The sequence below is a fragment of the Lagopus leucura genome, unplaced genomic scaffold, assembly GCF_019238085.1.
Source record: "Lagopus leucura isolate 7727_CA_CO unplaced genomic scaffold, USGS_WTPT01 Super-Scaffold_100034, whole genome shotgun sequence".
NCBI classification, from domain to species: Eukaryota; Metazoa; Chordata; class Aves; order Galliformes; family Phasianidae; genus Lagopus; species Lagopus leucura.
The window spans coordinates 5,249,979-5,276,821 of record NW_024962283.1 but is presented as its reverse complement, the minus strand read 5'-3'; the positions used below and the strand labels follow the sequence as shown (position 1 = coordinate 5,276,821).

The window sequence follows — 26,843 nt, the reverse complement described above, 5'->3', positions numbered from 1 at the left end:
GCACCCAGCCTGCGGGCCCCACTCTGGGTGCACCCCTGCCCATGTCCCAGGGGGGTGCGAGGACCACGGGGGGTCCATGCCGTGCCCCAGTGCCTGTCGGTGGGCAGCCGTGCCATGCAGCACCCTGAGCAGGAGGCGACGGGGCGCGCGGCGATGCGATGTGACAGCCGGCGATGTGAGCAGCCTGACGCGATGTGACGAAGAAGCAAGCGATACTGCGGCCGAGCAGCGCAGTCCGTAGTGCCGGCTGGCTCCGGGCGCTCCCGGCTCCGCTCACTGCCCAAATTACTCTGCTCGGGAGCTGCATCGTCTCTCCCGCTCGTCAGCTGCAGCTCGCCCGCGCTCTGCCATATGGTTTTTCTAGCCTCGTGTGCACGGTTCCCGCGCTAACTCCTTGAATTAACCCCTGCAGAGGGTTTGGGATGGGGTTGGGAATGGCTGAGATTCCTCGACCCGGCCCTGTTGGATCCCAGAGAGAAGCGTGGGCAGCCACAGGGCACCCGGCTCCCTTTCCCTTTGCATTCGATGTGCCTCTGTCCCCTCCTGGTCGCTGTCATTATTTACACGTCACAGCGTTTTACTTCTGCTTGGGAGTAATGAAAGAGGTTTCTTTCCCCTGGAATTTAATTTCACGCCTGAGACTTGGTGATTAATTTTCTCCTTTCCCAGCTGCCTGATGGGCCCCTTTTGCTTGTAAATTTTGAAATGTGCCACAGAATTTGTGTATTTTGCACCAATTAGGTGTCACCTTGAGTAATTCCTACAGTGCTGAGTTTATCCGTCCCGCAGCCGCTCGGGTGAGGCTCCCTGGGGAGGTTCCACCGGGTGACACAGCATTGCCCCACTGCTCCCTGCGTCCCCATCAGCTCAGAGCCCAGCTCTCCACACTGGCCGGGAGCAGGAGCGCATCTCCCCTCTTTTCTCTGGGTGAGTTGATTTCCTCTCCGAACGCAGACCCAGCTGAGTCCATCCCCACCATGCTAGACAGCTTCCAGTCACGGGAGGTGCGCGCAGGCCGGCTGGTGGAGCTGCCCTGCATCGCTTCGGGATACCCCAACCCTGCCATCCGCTGGCTCAAGGACGGGCGCCCGCTGCCTGCTGACGGCCGCTGGGCCAAACGCATCACGGGGCTGAGCATCGCTGACCTGCGCGTGGAGGACAGCGGGACCTACATCTGTGAGGTGACCAACACCTTCGGGTCTGCAGAGGTCACGGGGACCCTCACGGTCATCGGTGAGTGCTGGAGGGGAGAGCTGCCTCCTGCCCATCTCTGGGAAATCGTAAAGCTTTGTGTTTTGTGTGCATGCCTCGCTACGCAGCGTGTTCAATGTGGTGCTCGGGGCGTTCGGGGGGAGTTTGTAATGCTGCTGCAGCAGATCTGCAGCCATCCCCTGATTTACCGCTTTAATCGGGACCTCTGGAAAAAGCAGTGCAATACCACGGGATGTAAATTGCTGGATGGCAATGTTCTGCGAGGTGCCTCTGTGCTTTGTTTTGCTGATTTACATAAAATAAGCTCCAGCCAAACAGTAAATACCATCTGGGCAGGCCAAATATTTACTGCCCATTCTGCTCCTGGGGGTTCCTGCAGCCACCAGCAGCACCCGGGCTGCCCTGGCACATCTCCACTCGGCTCTGTCCCATCACAGAGCCACGTCCCTGCTGCCACCCCAACATTAACACCCATTAAGCAGCATGAGGGAGGACAGGGTTGCCACCCCTAGCTGCATGGTGACATTGTGTATGTAGGCTGGTGATTCCAGAGATGGAAAGGTGAAGGAGGCACCCGCTGCTCAGCATCCCCAACGTGTCACCTGCTCTCTCGCACAGACCCTCTGCGTGTGACCCTCACACCAAAGAAGCTCAAGACGGGCATCGGCAGCACCGTCATCCTCTCTTGTGCCCTCAGTGGGTCCCCTGAGTACGTCATCCGCTGGTACCGCAACACAGACCTGGTGGTGGTGGATGACTTCATCTCCATCCGGGGCATCAGCAATGAAACCCTCCTCATCACAGCAGCACAAAAGAGCCACTCTGGAGCCTACCAGTGCTTTGCCACCCGCAAGTCCCAGACAGCACAGGACTTCTCCATCATCATGCTGGAGGGTGAGCTGGCTTCCTCGGGGCGGGGGTTGGTGGTGGCTTTTTCTCTGCCCCTTTCCGAGCTGCCTCATCCCTGGATGCTTTATGCAAGGAGAGAGGGAAGCGAGTGCCAGCAGGGTGGGCACCCCGCCTTCCACAAGGCATCTTCTCGCCTTTTCTGTGACAACGGGATGGCGATCCTTGGGTGTTGGAGCTGGGGTGGGCACCCTTTGAGCCGAGGGCGCACAGGGCGCAGGGGCACGGGCGCATCCGTGCGGGTGACTGCAGCCGTGCCCTAACCCCGCTCCCGCTGGGTGCCCCCAGATGGGACCCCCCGCATCGTCTCCTCCTTCAGCGAGAAGGTGGTGAACCCCGGGGAGCAGTTCTCCCTGATGTGTGCCGCCAAGGGTGCGCCGCCCCCGACCGTGACCTGGGCCCTGGACGACGAGCCCATCCCACGGGACAACGGGCACCGCACCAACCAGTACACCATGTCGGACGGCACCACGGTGAGCCACATGAACGTCACCAGCCCGCAGATCAAGGACGGCGGCGTGTACCGGTGCACCGCGCGGAACTCGGTGGGCAGCGCCGAATACCAAGCGCGAATAAACGTAAGAGGTGCCTGTCTACTTTTAAATATCAGAATAGGGCTTTTACTGGGCTTTTGGTTGTGTTCTGTTCCTCCTCGCCCCTGCCCTTTCCCAGCCGTGCAGATCCTCCATGCCTGACCCCCCTGCAGCCCTGCTGGCCCCCAAAGCCATGGGATGGATCTTCCTCTTGGCGCAGAGCGGGGCACTGAACTGAGTGCGCATCCAAAGCAACACTTCCCAGAGGGGCGGCACCTCCCTGCTGGGCTCTGCTTTCACCTTTCCCAGAGTTGGGTCTGTGCAGCAAGCACCTCCATGAAGGACCTTCTGGTGGCTCAGAAGTGACCTGTGCTGTTCATTCCTCTGCAATCACCAGTGATGTGCCCCCAGACCAACCCAGGACCCAAGCTCACCCCATCCAGCCCCGATCCCGTTACAAGTGATGATGAGGCAGCACGGGGAATGATGGAAAATGAGCTTGGATGTGTTGTGTCTGTGTTTTCTTTGTCTGCTAAAGCCACAGCTGTGTGAATCACTGCGTTGTCACACTGGAGCGCGTTGTTCTGTGTGTCGTAGGGCGTTCTGCAGGGCACGGGGTGTGCTGTAAGCCCCTGCCCATTCATAATCACCAGTTAAAGCTTCTAGGCTCGTAGGTGAGAGCAGAGTCAAGGTAACATTAATTTATCTACTGAGAAAGAGGCTTGAAGAGCTGTGTTTGTCTGTGTCTCAGGTTTGAAATGGATCTAGTGGCTTTTTGGCTGGGATCCCAGGAGAGTCTGGATTTTGCTGCCATTTACTGCTAAATTTGGAGCGAGTTCATGTCCCAGCCACGAGAAGCAATTGCAGCGTTTTGAATGAGGATGTTTCATTGTCTTCTTTTTTTTTCTCTCCCTCTTTTGGTCCCTGACTGCCTGTCACTAGATAAGATTCAGGCTTTTTTTTTTTTTTTTTGCCTTGGAATTGAGCAAGTCCCTCCAACAGGCCCAGGAGACAGTTACAGATGCTAATTTATCTCTCCCTGCTCCCTCTTATGGTGCACCGGGGGGGGGGGGGAATCCGTGCTGCTGTGCCCTCAGACACCTCCCTGCCCCATGGGGACAGAGCATCTCCCACCCAAACCTTACCAACAGCTGATGGGTGCCCCCCATCTGGGGGCAGTGGGACTTAATGAACGGAAACACACTAAAGGCAACCTTGGCTTATCTTGTCTGCTAAGCTGTCATCCTCACCACTTAGGGTGAGGAGCCAAGATGGAGTTAATCTGCAGATGGGTTTGCTATTTTACACGACAGCCACAAGAACAATATAATTACTGAAGCATGAAACCTCTTGTTATAATACTCACCTGCAGCATGCCTCCAGTCCTCCAGCCAGCGTGAGAGCAGCTGGGAACAGGGGGCGAGCTGGCTTTGGGCAGTACTCAGGCAACCAGTGAGAGGCACGGAATGGGCTGTTTCAGTTGAAAATAAATAAATATACAAATGGAAGGGAGGCCCCTGCGTGCAGTTCTGCACCAAGGCCATTTGGCAGAGCAGCTGGGGCGGTTGGGAGCACTCCCCAGGTGTCTCTCAGCAGCCTCTGGTGTCCCTCTGAGGGGCAGCAGCAGCATTTGCAGCAGATCTGTGTGCAAACAAACCACCCTTCGGAATTAACCTAGCCTGCCTCTTCCTTCCTCCCCACTATGTAGGTCCCCCGAGCATCCGGGCGATGAAGAACATAACGGCGGTCGCGGGTAGGGACACTTTCATCAACTGCAGGGTGATCGGGTACCCGTATTACTCCATCAAGTGGTACAAGGACTCTTTGCTGCTGCCCGATAACCACCGCCAAGTGGTCTTTGAGAACGGGACCCTGAAGCTGATGGACGTCCAGAAAGGCATGGACGAAGGGGAGTACCTGTGCAGCGTGCTGATCCAGCCCCAGCTCTCCATCAGCCAGAGCGTCCACGTCACGGTGAAAGGTGAGGAGCTGCAGAGGTGGCCTGGGTCAAACATTCAGGTGGTGCTGGGACCATCTCTGCGAAGGGCAAAGGCAGAGAGGCATTGCAGGGGATGCCCTGCAGCCCAAACGCTGTGCTTGCATCGCACCTCTCACCCACCTGTGTGCTTGCTGCTGCACCAGCTCCATTTCTTGCTACACGCAGTGGAGCAAGGATTTACGGTGTAAACACAGTGTATTAAAACATCTAACCTTTGCTCGGATCACCTTCACTGATGTTTTTCTCTGTGTGTTAGCTTTTAAAAAAATAATACTCTCGGTCTTCCGAGCGCACAGAACATCTTAAAAGCTTCTACAGGCCATCAATTATTCAGCCCCATTGAGGGAGCTATCAGTCCTAATGAATTGAGTCGGATGCATTCCCTCCCAGTGACTTGCTGAGATTGTGTTATGAGCACAGTGCTATCGTATCTCCCGTCCTCAGAGTTGTCGGGTCGGCTCTGCCCGTCGCCACAGCAGTGTTTGCAGTAAATCATTCAGACAAACACAGCCACGCTGGGACAGAGCTGGCCAATTGTCTTTCCCTCTGTCTCACTGAGCAGGGTATTTATGGACCGGATCTTATGCTGATCCCTCTCCTTCCCTCCCCTCCCATCCACCATTTTCTTATTACGAATCAGGTTAGCAGGAGAGTGCATCAAGCTGATTATAGATGCTACTACTTGATTAGCTAATGCTCTTCTCCGAGGCTTTGCTAGCGGAAGTGTGGGCTGCAGATAACCTCTGGGCAGTGCCAAGGGGATGGATCTCCCTTGCACCCTCGTTGCAGGCCACAGCCAGCCTTTGTGTTCCTCCCCTTGTACCGAAATCCTCACAGAGAGGGATGCTGAGTCACACACTTCGCTCTGTGCCCATTGCTGGGAGGTGGACGCAGAAGTTCATCCATATATCCTGGAAAGTGAATGCTGTGCAAACCTCTATGAGCCCAGATTTACTGCCTTGGCTGAGAGCTGCCACGCAGTGCCATCCATCCACCTTCGTTCCACGGAGTTACACCCAGCCCAGCCTGGCTGCTCGTGCTGCCCATTGGACAGAGGGCAGAGGGGAATTGAGCTGCCCTCTGCTACCTTTGGAGTTCACTCCGAGCAGCAGAGTAAATAAATATGACCGTGTTGAGTGCAGGATGGCACGGAGCACCGTAAAGCTTTTATTGCCACAAGTGCCTGGCGGCCACACTAAGTGCCACCAGTGAATTATGCAGGCTTCCCAAGCAATGGCAGTAAAATCTTTATGGGCCCCTCCCGCCAGCACCTCCATCCTCTATCCGCCACCCATTTGCAAGCCCTTGCTTGCTCCCATGGCTCCCAGCCATATGTCCCAACTGGGAGCCTCCTGCATCCTCTGCTCTCTGTATTGTCGAGGTGCCCCGCAGCTCGTTATATAGCAGCAGACATCTTGGAACATTTTAATTAATCACTTGGGGCCGTGCTGCCTGGCTGTGCCCAGAGGAAGTGGTGGGAGCACGGTGCTGGGTGATGCGGGGGCTCTGTGTGGTGCCAGGGCTGTGCCATGTGTGGGAGAGCCCGGGAAGTGCTGCAGACAGAGCATGCAGCACAAGATCATTTGGGGAGGAAGGATGAGGTTTGGGCTCCGAGTAAGGGGAGATGGAACAGGGAGAGCTCTTCTGTCGAGAGGCAGTGTGCTCACAAGTGGCCTGTGGGGTGTGTTTGGAGACGCACAAGCCCAGCCCTCTGCAATAGACTGCAGTGCATTCCCAATTAATTATTCATTAATTATGGAAAGCAGGCGCTGCTGGCTCCATGGCTCCAGCAGCTCAAGCCACGTCGCTGCAGCCTGGCTTGGGGGTGACGACCAACCCGTATTGCTGACCTTCACAGCTGCTTGGATGGGCTTTGGGCTCTGGGCCACCCAAAGGAAGCCAGCCTGGTTCTGGATGATCCCTGGAGCCCTGAGCAGTGCTGCTGGAGCACTGAGAGCCTTGCAGCACGCTGGGTGAGGGGTGGGGTGGGGATGGGGCTGTGCACAGTGGCACGGTGAGCCCTGCCTGCCGGGGCTCCACGTCTGTATGAGAGGGCATCTTATTTCTGCCGAGGGGACAATTGGCAGCCTGCTAATTTAATTATGGAGGCTGCGGAAAGAGGATCTCGTCTACCAGGTGCTGAGCCTTGTTAAGCTAATTGTCTCCCTCTCTCTGCTTTCTTCCCCCTCCCACATTGCCAGAGATGCTGCGGTTGCCTAATTAAGTTATCAGGAAGATAATGGCTGGTTCTGAATCCATAGCCTTCAAGAAAAGCATCCATCTAATAACTGCTTTTCTGTGAGCAGATAAATGCTGAGGTGGAATTTCAGCTGATGCACACAGAGGGGCTGGGGCTGGCAGCTCCCTGTGCTGCCCTGGGTATGGTCACGTCATACTGTCACCTGCTCAGTAGCATCTTCCACCCCTCCTGGAAGTGCTATGGGTGGACAAAAGCCTGCCTGTTTCTGGTCAGCAAATGCTTCGGGTGATGGGGCAGTGGGATATGAACTGCTGTGCTGGTCCCAAGCAGGCTTGCTCTTCTGCAAAGCCATGTCCTGCTGTGGGATGGTGCTGGGGCTAAGATGAGAGGTGATGGCCTCAAGCTGCGACAGGGGAGGTTCAGTTTGGACATTAGGAGAAATTTCTTCTCCAAAAGAGCAATCAGGCGCTGGCACAGTCTGCCCAGGGAGGTGGTGGGGTCACCACCCCTGGAGGTGCTCAGGAAACGTGAAAGTGTGGCACTGAGGGACCCAGTTTATGGGCATGGTGGGGGTGGGGTGGAATTGGACTTAATGTTAGAGGTCTTCACCATCCTTAATGATTCAGTGGTATGCACGAGCCTGTGACAAGTGCCAGGAGCCAGAGACACACTGCTTTTCCTCGTCCCCCTCATCCCTCTGCTGGCCTGAACCCTACAGGTGAGGGCTTCCCCCAGCTGGGCTGTACAGCATGCTCTGCCTCTCCCCTCCACAGTCCCTCCTCTGATCCAGCCATTCGAGTTCCCACCAGCCTCCATCGGGCAGCTCCTCTACATCCCCTGCGTGGTCTCCTCCGGGGACATGCCTATCCACATCACATGGCGCAAGGACGGGCACGTCATCCTCTCTGGCTCAGGCGTCACCATTGAGAGCAAGGAGTTCATGAGCTCCCTGCAGATCTCCAGTGTCTCCCTCAAGCACAACGGCAACTACACGTGCATCGCCAGCAACGCTGCCGCCACAGTGAGCCGCGAGCGGCAGCTCATCGTGAGGGGTGAGAGCTTTGGGGTCCCCCCATTGGGTGGGAAAGTGGGAGGGATGGATGGGAGCAGATGGAATCAGGCTGGGGAACAACAGGCAGAGATAATTTTCAAGAAGAGGAGGCTCAGGTGGACTTCACTGCTCTCTCCAGTTCCCTGGAGGGAAGTTGTAGCAAGGTGGGGGTCGGTCTTTTCTCCCAGAAAACAGCAATCAGATGAGAGGTGATGGCCTGAAGTTGCATCAGGGGAGGTTCAGATTGGATATTAGGAAAATCTTCACTAGGAGAGTGGTGATGCGCTGGCACAGGCTGCCCAGGGAGGTGATGGAGTCACCATCCCTGGAGGTGCTCAGGAAAAGTGTAGGTGTAGTACTGAGGGATGTGGTTAGTGCGATTGACGGTAGGTGGATGGTTGGACTAGATGATTTTAGAGGTCATCTCCAACATTAACAATTCTGTGATTCTATGATTCCTTCCTGTTATGCAGTGCCTCCACGGTTTGTGGTTCAACCCAACAACCAAGATGGCATTTATGGTAAAGCCGGGGTGCTGAATTGCTCCGTTGATGGGTACCCTCCTCCCAAAGTGATGTGGAAACATGCCAAAGGTACGTGGGAGAGGACACAGCAGCACGTGGGGACCTCTGTGCAAGTGGGGCGAGGACCCTTCTTGCTGGGTCACCCCAGCACTGAGCCCCACAAGCACCCCCTGCCTCAGCTGTGCACTCAGTGATGCATCTCTGCTTCCCCCTCCAGGCAGTGGGAACCCCCAGCAGTACCACCCCATCCCGCTGACGGGCCGCATCCAGATCCTTCCCAACAGCTCACTGCTGATCCGCCACGTGCTGGAGGAGGACATTGGCTACTACCTCTGCCAGGCCAGCAACGGGGTGGGCACAGACATCAGCAAGTCCATGTTCCTCACCGTGAAGAGTAAGTAGCCAGGTCATGGCTGGGATGGAGCTGGGGGTGGGCTGAGATGGACAGACAGATAAAAAACAGATGGACAGATGGGTGGATGGGGAATCACAGCCTGCTGCATGCAGAGAGCAGCCCAGCGCAGCCCCAGCATCACGCAGCCCCGGATCATTGCGGGCATGGAGGGCATTGATTCCCCTCCTACAGGGGAGACTTCCCTTATGCTATTAAAAACACTTAGTCCTTAATAAAACCCGGCGATCAATCTACATCATACGGCAGGAAAGGAAATAGCTCTGCTAATTTGACAGGGCTGGGCCGGGAAGTGTTGTTAGACACCGTGTTTGAACTGCGCTTATTATTGGATTCCTCTCCCGTTGCTATCAGCAGAATACATAATCTCCAGCGCCTCTCTATTTATTTCGATTGTGGCTGCCGTAAGAGTTCAAACCCTCAGAAGAGGTGCAGGAGGGAGAACTCTCTCATGGCAGTGGGGCTGGTATGCTGCATGCTGTGCTCCCCACCTGCCCTGCGCCCCGGTTTGGCTCCTGCTGGCCCCCAGCACCCCCTGCTTGTCTTATTGCTGCCTTCCCAGCTTCCCCCCATCCCCAGTCAGCCTCGTGGGGAGGGCTGAGGGCAGCCTTTCCCCTCCCTGTCAGCTGTTTAATTTATCCCGCTGATTGATGAACTGAAATGAGCGACTTCAAACAACCCACTTCAATGAGGTGCAGGTACAAAGTCAAGGCGATTAATCCCGAGTGAGTGTGCCGAAGTCTTGGAGCCTGAACTGCTGCCGTGTCCCTGCTATCTGGTATAATTGCATCCCAGGACAGGTTGCTTGCTGACTTGAATAGCACATAACCTTATTATGCATGTGCTTTTACATTTCCCAGAGACCTCAGCAGCCTTTGAAAAGGTTCGAATGAATAGGTAGACGAAGCACCGCAGCCAATTAAGCATTATATGGGGCTCTTTGTTTTGTTTCATTTTTTGATTTTTGTTTGTTTAGTGAAATGTCAGGCCAATTAAAGCCAGATCAGTGCAGGCTTGTGCTTCAGGCCAGGCCACTGCAGACGGAGTTGAGTGGGAGTTAAGCAGAACCTAAACCACGGGATGGGAAGTGCAGCCCCATCCCTCGCTGACCGAGGCAATAAATCAGAGCAGCAGGAGCGGCCCCACTGATGCCAGGAGGAGTTAGCTGCTGCTTTGTCAGGTGGTGGCAAACCTGCGTGCAAATGAAATTTCGATGGTGCTGTTCCCAGCTGGGGCACCGCAGGGAGCATAGTGCCCAGGGCGTGTGCTGGCCCTGGGACCTCACTGCCACATCGCTCTGCTCAGCCCTGAGCACAGCACCTGTCTGAACACAGCAGCATCCCGCTGCTGTGCAGGGCTGAGGGTGTTCATCCATGCTTTCCGAAGCAACTTGTTAGCATCAGGTCCAGCGCGCTGCAGAGCGAGAGGTGTGGGCTGCTGGAGGCTGCGAGCGTGCGCCCGGGGCTGGCACAGGTGCAGGTGAGGGGCTCTGAAGTGCGTGCTAAATGGCATTTAGCACCTGCCTGCACACTGTCCTGTGCTCCAGAGCAGAGCATGAGGGCTGTCCAAGTCCCCCAGGGCAGTGCTGGTGGTTGGGGCTCACTGGGCACTGGACAGGACCAGAGGTGCTGGGAGGTTCGGTGTCCTCCTGCAGGAGCATCACTGATTGCTTCCATGCAATTTGAATTAATCTCATGCTTCAGGTGGAACTCAGCTAATCAGTGTAGAAAGGAAGCTGAAACGGGTGCAATCAAATTAACATCACAGAGCTGGCTCTAAACAAGAGAGAGGGGGGAGAGGAAGGCGGGCGCAGCCCTTTTCACCGCTGTCACCGTTCTCATTCAGTTGTCACTGCTGAGCTGTGCAGCTGCCCCTGTCCCAGCGTGGCTGGGGATGGCACGTGGGGCACTGACAGCTCCCTTTGTGGGCAGCCTTATCTCTGCCCAGCAAACGGGACGTGGCTCTTGTCGGAGCCGTGTTAACAGGAGCTCTGGCGTGCAGGAGCCTGCCCTGTGCAGAAGGCTGCTGACGGCTGCAGGAGTTCTGGCCACGTGCATCCTCCTTCCCTTGGTCACCGTGGGCATCACCAGGCTGGTGTGCAGTGGTGGCACAGCGTGCCTCCCAGCCCTGCCCATACTGCCTGCATGGCTGGTCGGGGTTTTCTTTTGGTTTGTTTTGCTGCTTTCCTCCGCTCTGGGCTACGTGCCACTCTCCTGGGACCCCAGCAATTGAGAGAAGTTGATATGTTTACATCCAAGGAGCTGCTTTTAATCAAACATCAATAAGTGCATTTCAGCAAAGCAGAGCCTGAAACAGAGCTCCTCTCCCGGGGCCACTGCATGCAGGGAAGGGGCTGGCTCCTCTGCAGCCCTCTGAGCCCCGGGGCCATGCTCTGGCTGAAGACTCCCTGCCCTCATGCTCCCCATGCACCCCAATGGGTCGGGCTTTTCCCTGCCCTGCATCGGCTTGTAGTGATGTACCATCCTGGAGCTGCTGCAGGCAGAGTTCCCATGGGCTCCGGAGGAGTCGTCATGCAGAGGAGGTGACCCCAACCCAGGCCATGCCTCATCCCAGCCACGTGGGCACAGGCTGCACCCCGCAAGCGGCAGCTCTGGAGGAGAGGTTTCCTTAGCTGCTAATTGAATTACATTGCCACAGAAAGCCGAGAAGTCGTAGCTCATTAGAGCCTCTTGTGTCCCATTATAACAGTGTGTGTTGCCTTTGCGGATTGTCATTATCATATATTACTGCGGGACTCAGCAGCGCTGTTTGTTTATGCATTACATTTTTTTCGGCTTACCCAGGCCGCCCCCACCCCCAGCCTTGGTGCTGCAGGGGACACAAGGTGCCCTTTGTGCTGCCAGCATCCATCCCAGCTCTGCCACCCAACGCCAAGTGCTCCCAACAGCAGGCAGTGCTGAGCAATGCCGCCTGCAATGCCACCCTGCAGTGCCACCCCTCAATGCCACTCTGCAGTGTCACCTCCCAGCACCAACTGTGTGGCCACGCAGTGATGACACCCTGCAGTGCCATCCCCCAATGCAACCTTCAATGCCACCCCGCAATGCCACCCACAATGCCACTCTGCAGTGCCACTCTGCAATGCCACAGTGCAGTGCCACCCCAGAATGCCACCCTGCAATGCCACCCTGCAATGCTATCTGTAATACCACACTGCGATGCCATACTGCAATGCCACACCACAATTCCACCCCACAATGCCACCTGCAATGCCACACTGCAGTGCCACCCCAGAATGCCACACCACAGTGCTATTCTACAGTGCCACCCACCGTTCTACAGTACCACCCCGTAGTGCCATTTGCAATGACACTCCACAGTGCCACCGCACTGAGTGCTACACCAGGGCAGTAGGTGTCCCCTCCCCTCCTTTGCATGTTTGGATGAATATGAGAAAAAAAGGAAAGGAAAAAAAAATCTCTCCAGCATCTGCAATGCAAAGGCTGCTGCCTTGCTGCTGTGGAATCACGCTCTATATTCTGCCCAGGTTTATACGAGTGAATTATGCAAATCTGTGATGGAAAACATTCTTCCTCTCATCCTCGGGAGTGTAAAACCTTAGTCAATAATTCATACTTGCACGTCTCCGACTGGAGGCTTTCTCTTCATTATAGCGTGCGCTTGGTTATTTGTCTTTCACGTTTTATTGTCTACCCCGGTGTAATGCTATGCATTATAAAATTTATCTGCTTCATTATTTTATGATCCTGAGCCGTATAATGAAGTGAAACGCTTCCGCTCAGGGCTGCGTGTCCTCTCGGTGGGCTCAGCACCCAGCACCAGCCCCACTGGCTCCAGGGGGTGCCCGGCAGGTGGCTGAGCCGTGCTCCCTCCCGCAGTCCCCGCCATGATCACCTCGCACCCCAACACCACCATTGCCATCAAGGGGCAGAGCAAGGAACTGAACTGCACGGCGCGGGGCGAGCGGCCCATCATCATCCGCTGGGAGAAGGGAGACACCGTCATCGACCCTGACCGCAACATGCGCTACGCCATCGCCACCAAGGACAACGGCGACGAGGTCATCTCCACCCTCAAGGTGAGGGCAGGGGCCTGGATGTCCCTGGGTCCGAGGATGCCTGGGCATGCTTTGCCAGCACGGGCCATTTTGTGCTGCTGCCGTGAATGCGCAACTGCTGCATTCAGCACCTTTGAAAGAGCTGCCAAACGACCACTGCTGGGGTGGCCCCACAAGGGGAACCCGATGAGCTGGGTTGTCCCTGCACGAAATTTTGCTTTGCTGTTCAATGGGCCCTTGTTTGAAAGGAGCGTTGCAGCACCAGGGATCCCTCAAAGCGTGAAATCTCCATGCATGTCTGAGCAGGCGGTCATGGAATCACGGGTTGGTTGGGTTGAAGGGGACCTCAAGGATCATCCAGTTCCAACCCTCCAGATCAGGCGGTAGATGGGGGTGGGGCCTGGGGGCAAGGCTGTGTTTGCAGGCTGTAGGAAGTTTGGTTCTTGGGGTGCCTAAATCTGAAGGGGCTGCTTTTCTGTCCCCAAAATACCCGCAGCTGAAACCGGCTGACCGTGGGGATTCAGTCTTCTTCTCCTGCCATGCCATCAATTCGTACGGCGAAGACAGGGGCCTGATCCAGCTCACCGTGCAAGGTATTGAGCTCACAGCACCATGACCTTTGGCACGGGAGCAAGCAGAGCCTCACCTCAAGGTCCCACTGCTCCGCCTGTCACCCCACGCTCCTAACCACCCCCATCCCCCCAGAGCCACCTGACCCCCCAGAACTGGAGATCCGCGAGGTGAAAGCCCGCAGCATGAACCTGCGTTGGACGCAGCGCTTTGATGGGAACAGCATCATCACTGGCTTCGACATCGAGTACAAGAACAAGTCTGGTAGGAGCTGATTGCCCCCCTGTGCCCCCCAGACCTCCACAGCCCGTGCTGTGCGCTTGGCTGTGCTGTGGGGCAGGTGGGGAGCTGGCCCTGCTGCCTCCGTGCAGGGAATATTCTGCATCCCGGCTGCTTTGATGAAGAAAGGAGAGAGCAGCATTAATGAAATATGTTAATTTATGTTCTGTGGGAGCATTTGAAAGGGAATATTTAAAGAGGCAATATTTGCAGAAAGCCAAGCCGAGAACAGCACAACAGCAAGGCGGGGGACACAGCGTGGCAGAGAGCTCTGGGGACCGCACGCTGGCACAGGGTGTGGGTGCTGACTGCCCTTTGCCTCCTCTTCCAGATTCCTGGGACTTCAAGCAGTCAACACGAAACATCTCCCCGACCATCAACCAGGCGAACATCGTGGACCTGCACCCTGCTTCCGTGTACAGCATCCGCATGTATTCCTTCAACAAGATCGGGCGCAGCGAGCCCAGCAAGGAGCTCACCATCAGCACGGAGGAAGCAGGTTCTGCTCTGTGCTGTGGCGGCGCATGTGAGCAGAGCCCTCTCGGATGGGACTTTTTGTGATAATGCGTAATTCTTCCTTCCCACAGCTCCTGACGGGCCTCCGATGGATGTCACCTTGCAGCCGATGACATCGCAGAGCATCCAGGTCACCTGGAAGGTGCGTGGGGCCGGGGCAGTGGGCTCTCCTTGGCCATCCCCACTGGTGGGACTCTGGGACCCACATTTCCCCTCGCAGCTCGGAGAACAGCTCCTGAGATGTCACAAAACCCAGGGGCCGGGCACGCAGCTCAGCCACATCACGTGTTAATTGCGTTTGGAAACGAGCTCGTTATCTCATAGGATATCCATGGGGGGCCACGGGGAAAGTGAGGATAAACATGGGAAAACTGAGACGTCTGGCTGCCAGCTGCTCAAGCGCAGATCAATCGAGTTCAGAATCAGATTTATTTTTCAGGAGGTCGAATGAGAAAAAGAATTGATTATAAAATTAGGACTTCAGAATGAAGGGGAAGTCGATAAATGTAGGGTTTCAGCGTCTCCCCCCAACTCCCCTCCCCCTCCTGGAAAGCGGATTAATGAATGATAAGGTTGACTTGGAGGATAACTCCGTTTGTTCGGAGAGTATTGCAGCGAGATGGATCGCGCCGGCTGTGTAACATAAATTCACAATCAACCCTATCGATTTCTTAATGCTTCAGAGAAACGCTGCTCAGATTGATTTAAAGGCTGCGGGGCTGTCAGCTCCGTGACGCCGCTCCCCTTTGTGTCCCCATTGCTTCAGGCCCCAAAGAAGGAGCTGCAGAACGGGGTGATCCGTGGATACCAGATCGGCTACCGCGAGAACAGCCCGGGCAGCAACGGGCAGTACAGCATCGTGGAGATGAAGGCCACGGGCGACAGCGAGGTCTACACGCTGGACAACCTGAAGAAGTTTGCGCAGTACGGGGTGGTGGTGCAGGCCTTCAACCGCGCGGGGACGGGGCCGTCCTCCAGCGAGATCAATGCCACCACGCTGGAGGATGGTAAGGATGGAGGGATGGCGGTGCTACGGCACCCGTCCAGAGAGCCTCTGCCATTCCAGAAATGAGCAGAAAAAGTTTTGCAGTGCGTTCGCGCAGCAGTTTTTCATACTTAATTAAGGCTCTCGTTAGCCTGTCAAACCGTGATCATTTCCTGGCTACATTAGCACTCCTCCTGGGGTATTCAAGGGCCCCTGTTTTAGCAATAGTGTCTTTTCCATAATTATATTACCTTCATTTTGTTCAAACGGACTATCTGTATTAGTTTATTATACGCGGTCCCTAATTACATGGTGCTTATATTTTTACACCTAAGTAATACGAAACAATAATCATTTTCAAAGAGGGTCGTTACCGTGATGTATCATCATTTAAATGCTCATAAAAATTAGAGTTACCTCTTATGGGGCAATTGGATGCAATTACCTCGCATCCAGCCGGCTCGCCCCTTGCTGGGAAGTGCGGCATCCTGGCAACCCTGGGGTGAGGAGAGGAGGAGGATCGTGGCACCGGGTTTGGGGAGGGGAGAGAGAGGGCGGTGGGGAGATCCAACACAGAGCCCGTGGGATGCATCTGTGGACAGTAGGTTCACCATCCCCATCTGTGCCCTCCCAGTGCCCAGCCAGCCCCCGGAGAACGTGCGGGCCATCTCCATCACGTCGGACGTGGCCGTCATCTCCTGGTCGGAGCCCCCGCGCAGTACCCTCAACGGTGTGCTCAAGGGCTACCGGGTCATCTTCTGGTCCCTCTACATGGACGGAGGTGGGTGCCAATGCCCAGGACATGGAGCATACGTGGGGGGCAGCACGGAGCTGATGGCCGTGTCCCTACAGAGTGGGGTGAGATGCAGAACATCACAACCACGCGGGAGAGAGTGGAGCTGCGGGGCATGGAGAAGTTCACCAACTACAGCGTGCAGGTGCTGGCCTACACACAGGCTGGTGATGGCGTCCGCAGCAGCGTGCTCTACATCCAGACCAAGGAGGACAGTGAGTGGCGCTGCGCCAACCCCTTTGTCCCTGATGATGGGATGGCAGCCAAGGAGGTGTGGTGCGACCCAGGGTGGTGTGGTTCCACACAGATCCTGGCACAGCTGGCGGCTCCTGTACGCTGCAAGTGGGCACACGTGTGCCTCCCCCTTCCCTGACTGATAAATCACAGTTGCGTGTGTTAATTAGACATAAGAACATGGAGTGTCGAGTAAGAGCCATTGGCAAGGAATAATGAGGAGAGCATTGCAGCCCCTGGAGCAGGCGGGCAAGATTTCTCCATCCTTTTCTCCTTGCTGGGTTTGCAAAAAGCCTGAGCCCAAAGCACAGCTTGTGTGCTGCTGCCCCAGCCCCACCCACCCTGTGCAGCTCCTGCCCTTTGCAGCACCCCTTGCTTGCAGCCCCTGGGGCTGGCGTGCATGCACCCCGAGCTCCACGGGCAATCGGTTTGTGGGTCAGAAGCACTGGCAGGGTGCTCCCTGTAGCTGCGGAGCACTGCATGCTGCAATCTGTCAGAGGTCCTTTGGCAGACATATGTTCTTGGGCTGATTAGGCCGATAGGCACGCAGTAATCCAGGCACAAAGCACCAAAGGGCCATCAAGCAGAGGGGCTGGGTGCATGTATGGGGGCAGCTGCAGCATGCAGGGAACCCCCAGCGTGCAGCACACAGGGCATTTCCCTTTCTATTTTTTTTCTTTTCCTTAAGTGCAGATATTTAAATATTTACACCCTGCCTGCCCTACTTTAATGCCATTATCTCTGTAGCAGAGCGGCTTCTGCCCATTGCAGCCCTGGGAAGTGGCAGCTGCTCAGCACACAGCTGGGCAGGGCAGGGCTAAGCCAGCGGGCAGTGAGTGGATTAAGGCGATGGCCACTTAATGCCAAACACCGTTTCTAAACCAGTGCTGCAATTAACTCTCCCGCCTCCGTGTGGGCCGGAGTCTGGGCTAGCATGGAAGTGGCCACAACCATGAGCCACGGGGTTGGTACAAGTGGCCCCCATGTTCCTCCCATGTTGTCAGTGCCATCACACACCTGCTCCTTCAGTTCCAGGTCCCCCGGCTGGCATCAAGGCTGTGCCATCCTCTGCCAGCAGCGTGGTGGTGTCCTGGCTGCCCCCAGCAAAGCCCAACGGCATCATCCGCAAGTACACCATCTTCTGCTCCAGCCCTGGCTCCGGGCAACCGGTAAGGGCACAGCGATGGGGATGGGCTGGGGGTGGGAGTTGGGGAGCTATGGAGCTTCTGGATGGAGGCAGAAATAGGGTTAGGGGGAACCTGCCCCATATGCTGCCAAGAGAATGATGCAGGTGGTGCCATGCATCCAGCCTGCGGCAGTGCAGGGGTGCCCAGGGCACCCTGGAGTGATCCGTGAGTCACCTGCTGCCTCCCTCCAGTGTTCTCCCATCTCAGCGCTCACTCCAGAATGGGAAACATGCAAACAGACAACCGAAAATAAAACATAAATTCAACCTGGTCCCATCCCTCCTTGGCGAGAGAGAGGTTGATGGGAGGTCTGCAGACTGGTGCTTATCAAAAGCTCCTTCTCAAACTCATTTCACTATCTGAGCCTCTGGTTTCCAGGGCAACATAATCTTTTCATCAAAGCAACTGGTAAAACCGCTGGGATCCGATATTGTTTTCCTGGCATCTTGTCAAAACTGTCATTTGGTTAAAAAAAATTATGTATACCATGCAATATTCATATAGGTGTCTGCTTGTGGGGTGCGCTCACATCTGCGGGCCACACCAGGGTGCATGTTTGGAGACGATGAATGCGCAGATGCCCACGCGCAGCCCTGTGTGCACACAGAAGTAACACATCCATCCCTCGTGATGGCATCTCCATCTCGTGCCACGGTTGAGGCAGTGGGGAAGCGCTTGAGGATGACTCTCCCCAGTGTGGTATGCAGGAGATGTGGCCTTGACGCACGGCACACAGGCAGAGGTTGTGTGCCTGCGCTGTGGGGCTGGCAGACAGAGCGTGCCGAAGGGACCCCATGGGGCTGGGACATCTGTGGGCAGTGCTGGAGACCCTGCAGGACTTTAGGGACCCCATCTTTGCCACCGCCATGCTGAAGGGTTTGGCTGCCCCAGCTAGGACCTACCCTGTGCCCCACTGCAGCCCGGGGCGGCCAGGAAGCATCATTTCTCCGGAACAAATCATGCCGTCGCTGCCATCTGTTCCTCGTGCACTGGCCTGGGCTCCCTGGAGAAATTACGACACCAGCCGGCTTACACCGGCATTAAGAAACACCGGGCAGAGCAGAGCTGCTGCTGGGGAGTGAAGCCACAGCACCTGGAGGAGGTGTGCTGCTGGAGAGCTGGGTGGAGCTGTGGGGCAGTGGGGCAGTGCAGCTCTCTGCCAAGTGATGGGCGCAGGGCTTAAACCTGCTGGCCTTGAGGATACCTTGGGTATGGGAGTGATGGTGGTGCTCTGAGTACCAGGGCATGGAGATGCTGGGTGGTAGCGATGCCCTGAGTATCATGCTGGTGGGGATGCCTGGATGCAGGCAGATGGCCAAGGATGAATTTTCCCAGCTGACAGCTCAGGTGCTGTTTCGCTCGTGCTAATGCTGTTCTCCAAGTGTCTGTGTGCCCAGGATGAGGGCTGTGTGAATGAGGCTCTAACAGAGCCGTGCCCTCTCCTGCCTCCCCCCCTACAGGCCCCCAGTGAGTACGAGACCAGCCCAGATCAGCTCTTCTACCGCATCGCACACCTGAACCGTGGGCAGCAGTACATGCTGTGGGTGGCTGCTGTCACCTCTGCGGGCCGTGGCAACATCAGTGAGAAAGTCACCATCGAGCCTGCTGGGAAAGGTATGGGGGATGTGTGGGGGCCTCTGTGGGACAAGCATGATGGTCCCATGCAGAGGGTTGGCCACATGCAAAGCCAAAGCCATCGTGCTCAGTGCATCTCAGCGTGGCCACTCTGACAGTGCTCTGGGCTCAGCAATGGGTGCCAGCAGTGAGGCTGACCTCCTCCTTGCTCCCCAGCTCCGGCCAAGATCATCTCCTTTGGAGGCACTGTCACCACACCCTGGATGAAGGATGTGAGGCTGCCCTGCAACTCGGTCGGGGAGCCAGTCCCCGCCATCAAGTGGACCAAGGACAGGTACTGAGTGCTGTAACATGGGACAGGGACCGCTGCTGGCTGCAGTCCTGTGGGGCTGACATGTTCTGCTCCCCCTGGCAGTGAGGACTCTGCCATCCCAGTGACAGTGGATGGGCACCGCCTGATTCAGGCCAATGGCACGCTGGTGCTGCGCTCGGTGAAGGCAGAGGACTCTGGCTACTACACCTGCACTGCCACCAACACCTGGGGCTTCGACACCATCATCATCAACCTGCTGGTGCAAGGTGAGGGATGCTGCTGGAACACGGTGCGTGCTGTGGGGTCGGGGTGTGCGTGGTGCTCACAAACGTTTGTGCTCCTCCACAGTACCCCCAGACCAGCCTCGCTTGACTGTGTCCAAGACCTCGGCCTCCTCCATCACACTGGCGTGGATTCCTGGGGACAACGGGGGCAGCTCCATCCGAGGTACATCCCCAGAGCCACCCCACGTGCTCCAAAATAAGGTTAACGCTTGCAGGAGGGATGCTGCTCTTCGTGAGTTCCTCTTTCAGCAGGATGCAGGGAGTGAGGCAGCTAACAAAGGGCACGCCGTTAATTACGCAGGTGCTGGTGGCTCCAGTTCTGGAGCTCTGCCGGGCTCATCCTGGTGTCTGCGGGCTGCAGGAGGGCTGTGGGACCACCCCTGCCTCCCAGAGCCTCATTTCTGCTCTGATTCATCTGATGAATTATATGTGGAAACAGCTGCGCACAGAGGGGGGAGCGGGGAGAGGGGAAGGAGACCTCGCTTACAATTAATTAAAAGCATGAAAGTAATTACAAGCAAATCTCCCCAGCCAGCAGCCTTTCACTCCAGTGGACTCTGTTGATAAATTTGGTTATAATTGGATTAGAAATATTAAAAACATGCTGCATGTACTAAATAAATGAATGCCGGGTGGCAGGCAGCGGGGTGCTTGGTGGGCACGGGGATGGGGACGGGGCAGCTCAGGTGTGCCGTGCTTCCATCATGGGGTGATGGAGGCAGTGGTGCAGGAAGCAGAGCTCTGTTTGGCTCCCAATGCACATGGAGAACAGCCGCTATCTTTGCTTGAGAATTGGCAAAGGGAAACATGAAAATAGCCAAATCTGGCGATGTGATGGGGAAGTAAGTGGGGATTTTGCATCGCCAAAAAGGTCAAAATGGTCACAGTGGTGGTTCCCACAGCAACAAGGCCATTGTGCACACACTGCAGGGCAGCCAAACTCCGTCCCTGTGGCCAGGAGGTGCCTGGCACGGGCAGAGCAGCAGTGGGTGCGGGCAGCCCCATGGTGGTGGGCACCTTGAGCAGCCACATGCTGGTCTGGGGCACACGCTCAGCACTGGGTGAGCAGCTCTGTGCTGCGCCAGGCATCGCAGCACCGTGTTCTGACTGCTGTGCCCCTGCATGGGGAAACCCAGAGTGCCCTTCTCTGACATCTGGCCGCTGGCAGCGTAACAGGTAACGTAACAGGTTTGCTCATCCAGGACACAGTGCGCTTCCTAATACTCTTAATCATGGGAAAGGAGGCGGCGTTCAATGACAGAAGCAACTTCCGAGCGGCTTCCCAAGGGAGCTAGTTAATTCTGGCTTTCCCTTTATAGTCTCACACCAATCAATCACGTTCCGCGCTCCCCGCGCTCCCGTGCACAACCGCAGTAATTGGTGGTGGAGGCAGGCGCAGAGCATGGAGCTGCTCAGCGCGGGCTGAGGGCTGCCTGCAGCCAGGCCATGCTGCGATGGGATGGCGCTCCTGGGGGGCTCTGTGCTGGCCGTGCACGCAGCCCCCCTCCTCCTTCAACCCGCAGGCTTCGTGCTGCAGTACTCGGTGGACAACAGTGAGGAGTGGAAGGATGTCTTCATCAGCTCTTCCGAGCGCTCCTTCAAGCTGGAGAGCCTCAAGTGCGGCACCTGGTACAAGGTGAAGCTGGCGGCCAAGAACAGTGTGGGGGCCGGGCGTATCAGCGAGATCATCGAGGCCAAGACCCACGGCAGAGGTGAGCAGGGCAGGAGGGCTGGATTGACTGCTGCTGGGCTGGTGGCAAACGAACCCGGCGCTGCTGCAGTCACCACCACTGCAGCTGATATATTTCTGCCCTGGAACCTCTGCCATCGTACGCCTTTGTGCACAGCCCAGAGAGATGCAGGTGCTTTGGCTCAGGGGCTCCCTGTGTGCGTGCATCTCTGGGTTCGCCTGCTGCACCCTTACTTCCCACATAGCTCCTTGGTTTAGAAACTCAGGGATGGGGCGCACTGGAATGGGGACACCCCGTCCTCAGCTCCGCGCTGTGACGCTGATGGCTCCCATCCCACAGAGCCCTCCTTCAGCAAGGACCAGCACCTCTTCACCCACATCAACTCCACGCATGCCAGGCTCAACCTGCAGGGCTGGAGCAGCGGGGGCTGCCCCATCACCGCCATCGTCCTGGAGTACCGCCCCAAAGGCAACTGGGGCTGGCAGAGCCTGCGCACCAACAGCTCCGGAGAGGTCTTCCTGACCGAGCTGCGTGAGGCCACCTGGTATGAGCTGCGCATGAAGGCCTGCAACAGCGCAGGCTGCGGCAATGAGAGCACGCAGTTCGCCACGTTGGACTACGATGGCAGTGAGTGGGGAATGGGGGGCTGTGCTGTCCCATGGAGGGCTGGAGTGCTGAGCACACGCCTGGTCTGCAGGCACCATCCCACCCATCAAGTCTGCGCAAGGGGAAGGGGATGATGTGAAGAAGCTGTTCACCATCGCCTGCCCCATCATCCTGGCCACGCTGGGAGTGGCCCTACTCTTCATCATCCGCAAGAAGAGGAAGGAGAAGCGGCTGAAGCGGCTGCGAGGTGAGAGGGGCTGGGTACTGTGTGCAGGATGGGGTCCCTTACCTCTGTGCGATGTACCACGGTGATGCCTGAAGGCTCAAAAAGCTCCCATCCTCTTTTCCCCTCTTTTAACACAGATGCCAAGAGCTTGGCAGAGATGCTGATAAGGTGGGTCCCGGGGTGAGCTCCTGGCACAGGGTCTGGGGGGCCGGGGGGTGCTGAGCCCATGGCTGGTGCATGGGGAGTCCCAACCTGTGCCAGGCTCGAGCCGCGGGGGCTCTCCCCAGTAATCGCCGGGTGTGCGTCCCCTCTTACCTCACAGCAAGAATAACCGCAGCTTTGACACGCCGGTGAAGGGGCCCCCGCAGGGCCCCCGCCTGCACATCGACATCCCCCGCGTGCAGCTCCTCATCGAGGACAAGGAGGGCATCAAGCAGCTGGGTAAGCACAGTGTGGGGACTGCAGGGGCGGGCACAGTGTCCCTGGGTAGACCCCTTCCTCCCGGGGTATAGGGGTGCTCTGGTTTAGGGGTTTTCCTACCCTACCCCATCCCCACCCCAGGGATGCTCTGGTGCACAGAGGGGCAGGAGGTGCCAGGGGATGTGGTGAGTGAGCTGGCCACAGACAAGCAGGCCTTGCTATGGAAAGAGCTCTGACCTGCAGCTGCTCCCCACAGGAGACGACAAAGCCACAATCCCGGTGACAGACACTGAGTTCAGCCAAGCCGTGAATCCCCAGAGCTTCTGCACAGGAGTCTCATTGCATCACCCTGCCCTGATCCAGAACACGGGGCCGCTCATCGATATGTCGGACATTCGCCCCGGCACCAGTGAGTGCTGGGCTGGGTGTGCTGTGGGCGAGAGGGCCACGGGGCATCTCCCCCAGTGGGTAAAGAGGTGGTCGGCTCTGGGACTGAGCCCGCATGATGTTGTCATCACTGTGCCATAGACCCTGTGTCAAGGAAGAGTGTGAAGTCTGCTCACAGCACTCGCAACCGCTACTCAAGCCAATGGACCCTCACCAAGTGCCAGGCGTCCACCCCAGCGCGCACCCTGACCTCGGACTGGCGGACGGTGGGCTCCCAGCACGGCATCACCGTCACTGAGAGCGACAGCTACAGCGCCAGCCTCTCGCAGGACACCGGTATGTGATGGGGACGGTGCTCAACCAAGAGGATGAGTGCTGGGTGGCAGAAGGACTGGGGACAGCCTGGCCGCTTGGGGTCCTTGGTGGCTCCTGAGCCCCACTGCCGGGAACATGCGGGCAAGGGGAAGGTGGAGATGGCGTTCCCAGTCGTGGGATAGGGATGGTGAGGACCCGATGCCCTCTCCCTCTGCAGACAAGGGCCGGAACAGCATGGTGTCAACCGAGAGCGCCTCGTCCACCTACGAGGAGCTGGCGCGCGCCTACGAGCACGCCAAGCTGGAGGAGCAGCTGCAGCACGCCAAGTTCGAGATCACCGAGTGCTTCATCTCCGACAGCTCCTCGGATCAGATGACCACGGGCACCACAGACAATGCCGACAGCATGACCTCCATGAGCACCCCCTCAGAGCCCGGCATCTGCCGCTTCACCGCATCGCCACCCAAGCCCCAAGACAGTGAGCGCGGCAAGAGCGTGGCCGTGCCCATCCCACACCGTGCCAGCAAGAGTAAGTTGAGTCAAATACGAGCGTAGAGGCAGGGCAAGGTGCTTGCTGCAAAGGGAAGGCACAGGAGCAGCCTTTTCATGCTCCCTTTGCCCCTCTCTGCCCAGTGGCCGTATTTCAGTATCATGCTTTTTGCATGCTTGTTTGCATTAAAACACAAATGGTACACGTATCGTAACACACGCGTGTCAGAAGCTGTTGGGCTGTGTCAGAACCTAATAGATGTTGATACGATCTGTCAGAGGCTGATGCATGCCAGGAGGTTGTAAGAGATTCTGACACAACGTTTAGGGATTGAGACAGAATCTAACGTGATGTCAGGATTTCCCAGAACCTGCAGCATTTTAATCAGTCCTGGAAAACTATTAAAAACTATTCCGATGGATTCAAGAGCCTGACGATAAAATAGATGCTGACCGATTTTATTGGATTTCAAGAGATTCTGACAGATTGCAGTAGGCTTTAAGCGACTTGTCAGGTTGTGAAAAAATGCATTAGAGTCTGACAGAATCTGAAAGAATCTCAGGAAATCTAATAGCTCAACAGAATATCATCATTGTTCCAGAGTCTTCCAAACACCAGCACATTTCAAAAGGAATTTTTAATATCCTATCATGGAGTATCAGAATCTGGCAGAACCTGTGAGATCGGGTCAGGCTCTAATAGATCCAGTGAACAGAGGCCAGCTGTTCCAGCTGTTGCCAGATGCTTCCAGCTGTTGCACACCTGTTCCAGATGTGGCCGGCTGCTTTAGCCCACTCTTGCACATCTCTTTCCAGATGTGCAAGAGGGAAGAACAGCTGGCCACATCTGTTCTAGATGTGCCCCTCCCCCTGCACCATTCCAGATGTGGCCAGATGTTTCACCCTGCTCCGAACTGCACACCCTTGCAGATGCTTCCAGATGTTGCCACATGGCCCAGCTCTTACAGATGTGCATCTGTTCCCATAGGGGGAGTCTGCTGCTACAGATGTGGCCAACTTTTTCCAGCTGTTGTACACCTGATCTCAGTGGAGCCCTCTCTTGCAGATACTGCACATCTGTAGACAAATGTTCCAACGATCACAGATGTAGGAAAAGAGGGAGCCATGGTGCTTGGAAATCACAGGCACTCAGACCATGAGGGATGCTGCTATCCTGCTCCTTCTCCATTGCTTTGCGTGATGCCAGAAATGGAGGAGAAGGGAAAATGGTTTCAGATGAAAAGGGGAGATTGAGGTGGAGCTGAGGAAGAAGGTTTGGCAGTGAGGGCGGTGAGGCGCTGGCACAGGTTGCCCAGAGAGGCGGTGGTGCCCCATCCCTGCAGACAGCCAAGGTCAGGCTGGACGGGGCTGTGAGCACTGCTGAGCTGTGGGTGTCCCTGTGCGCTGCAGGGAGCGGCACCAGGCGGCCTTCAGCTCCCTTCCACCCAAACCATTCCCTGAAAAGCAGCAGGCGCAGCGCACAACACGTCCCATAGCCATAAAGCAGAAATCCATCACAGCCCCAGCGCGGTAGCACAGCGCAGTCCGGGCAGCGGCGCTCAGCTCCACCCCCAGGGCGCGCCGCTCCCCATCCTCACCTCCCCTCTCCCCTCTCTCAGGCGATTACTGCAACCTCCCGCTCTACGTCAAGTCGGACGCCTTCTTCCGCAAGCCAGACTCCCACGAGCCGTGCCCTGTGGTGCCTCCTCGCGAAGCCTCCATCCGCAGCCTGGCCCGTGGTTACCACCCCCCTGCCCGGCACCTGACGCTGGACCCCGCCGCCAAACCCCCGGGCCTTCCTCCTCCCTCCTCCTCCTCCTCCTCCTCCACCACCTTACCTCAAAGGACTCTACCCATGCCCACCGCGGCCAGCACCGCGCCGGCACCCGCCCCAGCGCCCGCCGCCCCTGCCGAGCCCCCCGCCGCCACCGCCGCCGCCACCGCCGCGCACTCCAAGGTCGGGGGCTCGCGGGACTCGCTGCTGGAGATGAGCACGTCGGGCGCGGGCAGGGCGCAGAAGCAGGGCGCCGGAGCCTACTCCAAGTCCTACACGCTGGTGTAGGCGCCGCGGACTCAGCCCCTGCCCGCCCCTATTTCTATTTAAATCACGGACCTGTACATAAGGAACTCTTTTGTATAAATGAAACTATTTTCTTCTTCTCCAGATGGAAAACAAACAGACGAACAAAAAACAAAAAACAGGGCACAAAGAATTTGATGTTACAGATGAAAAGAAAAAAAAATATAATATATATGTAAACATATATATATTTCACATCATTTTGAGAGGGGCACAAGGAAAGACTCGGCGACTTTTTTTGTTTTGTTTTGTTTTCCCCCCCTGATCTCGTCGGTGGTTTTGACAAAGGAACGTCTCAAAGACATTGCATGCTATTTTACTGTTCTGAAAACAACAGGAGTTGCTTCAATTTGCAAATGCTTATGTGTTAATACCTTTTTCTATGAAAAAAAAACCAGCGCTGTGTGCAATAAAGGTTATGTTTATAGCTGGGTGTTCTGCGGTGGCTGAGCGCCGGCCAGGATGGGGAGGGCAGCAGTTGGTGCCAGTGCTGTTGGCATTGGGCTCTCATTCACCCCTTATTACCTCTGCTAGCTGCTGCTGCTCAGCACATCCCCCTTTGCCATCTGTTTGTTGCAGTCCTACAACGCTTTAAACCCAGCGAAGCTGGAAGCTGCCTTGGCAGCAGTGGGTTTTACGGAGGGGAGACCCAGAAAATGAGCAGCAATGACAGTTTCTTGTATTTTCATCAGTTGTGGTGACTGTCAGAGCTGCCCTGTGCCAAGGAGTGCTGGGGGCGGACAGGAATGCCCCCTCCTCAAAGCACAAATCCCAAGAGCTGTTGTGAATGGCATTTACTTTTACACAACTTCTCTCCCTCAGTTTAACAGGTGGCCAGAGACGATACGCCAAGTTTTCCAACTTGCATGCAAGGAGGACACGGATTTCATGGCAACTTAATGCTGAAGGTCACGTTGTGCAGCTCCAACAGGGCTTCTTAGGTCCTGAAATAGTGTATGTGGCTTGCTATAAGGTAAGGAGACAAGAAGGGACAACGTGAAGGAGCCAGTGAGGCTG

At 56.4% G+C, this 26,843-nt stretch overlaps 1 protein-coding gene across 2 annotated transcripts in view; it reads left to right on the top strand.

The window, feature by feature from the left end:
• DSCAML1 (DS cell adhesion molecule like 1) overlaps positions 1-26,204 on the top strand; it is an 81,383-nt gene extending 55,179 nt beyond the window's left edge. The window contains exons 5-33 of one of the 2 annotated variants that reach the window (XM_042882464.1): positions 955-1,233; positions 1,831-2,106; positions 2,407-2,703; positions 4,360-4,632; positions 7,624-7,902; positions 8,375-8,494; positions 8,643-8,819; positions 12,698-12,897; positions 13,373-13,469; positions 13,582-13,710; positions 14,057-14,224; positions 14,313-14,383; positions 15,008-15,248; positions 15,861-16,007; positions 16,079-16,234; positions 17,283-17,422; positions 18,901-19,054; positions 19,232-19,349; positions 19,431-19,594; positions 19,677-19,775; positions 21,136-21,324; positions 21,643-21,930; positions 22,001-22,156; positions 22,273-22,303; positions 22,458-22,576; positions 22,812-22,964; positions 23,084-23,278; positions 23,475-23,786; positions 25,366-26,204. In XM_042882464.1, coding sequence (XP_042738398.1) covers positions 955-1,233; positions 1,831-2,106; positions 2,407-2,703; positions 4,360-4,632; positions 7,624-7,902; positions 8,375-8,494; positions 8,643-8,819; positions 12,698-12,897; positions 13,373-13,469; positions 13,582-13,710; positions 14,057-14,224; positions 14,313-14,383; positions 15,008-15,248; positions 15,861-16,007; positions 16,079-16,234; positions 17,283-17,422; positions 18,901-19,054; positions 19,232-19,349; positions 19,431-19,594; positions 19,677-19,775; positions 21,136-21,324; positions 21,643-21,930; positions 22,001-22,156; positions 22,273-22,303; positions 22,458-22,576; positions 22,812-22,964; positions 23,084-23,278; positions 23,475-23,786; positions 25,366-25,808 — 5,471 coding nt within the window. In that variant the 3' untranslated portion in view covers positions 25,809-26,204. Of the gene's footprint in view, positions 1-954; positions 1,234-1,830; positions 2,107-2,406; positions 2,704-4,359; positions 4,633-7,623; positions 7,903-8,374; positions 8,495-8,642; positions 8,820-12,697; positions 12,898-13,372; positions 13,470-13,581; positions 13,711-14,056; positions 14,225-14,312; positions 14,384-15,007; positions 15,249-15,860; positions 16,008-16,078; positions 16,235-17,282; positions 17,423-18,900; positions 19,055-19,231; positions 19,350-19,430; positions 19,595-19,676; positions 19,776-21,135; positions 21,325-21,642; positions 21,931-22,000; positions 22,157-22,272; positions 22,304-22,457; positions 22,577-22,811; positions 22,965-23,083; positions 23,279-23,474; positions 23,787-25,365 lie in introns of those variants that run through there. The other variant, XM_042882465.1, reaches the window with a different exon arrangement.
• The last annotated feature ends 639 nt before the right edge of the window (positions 26,205-26,843 follow it).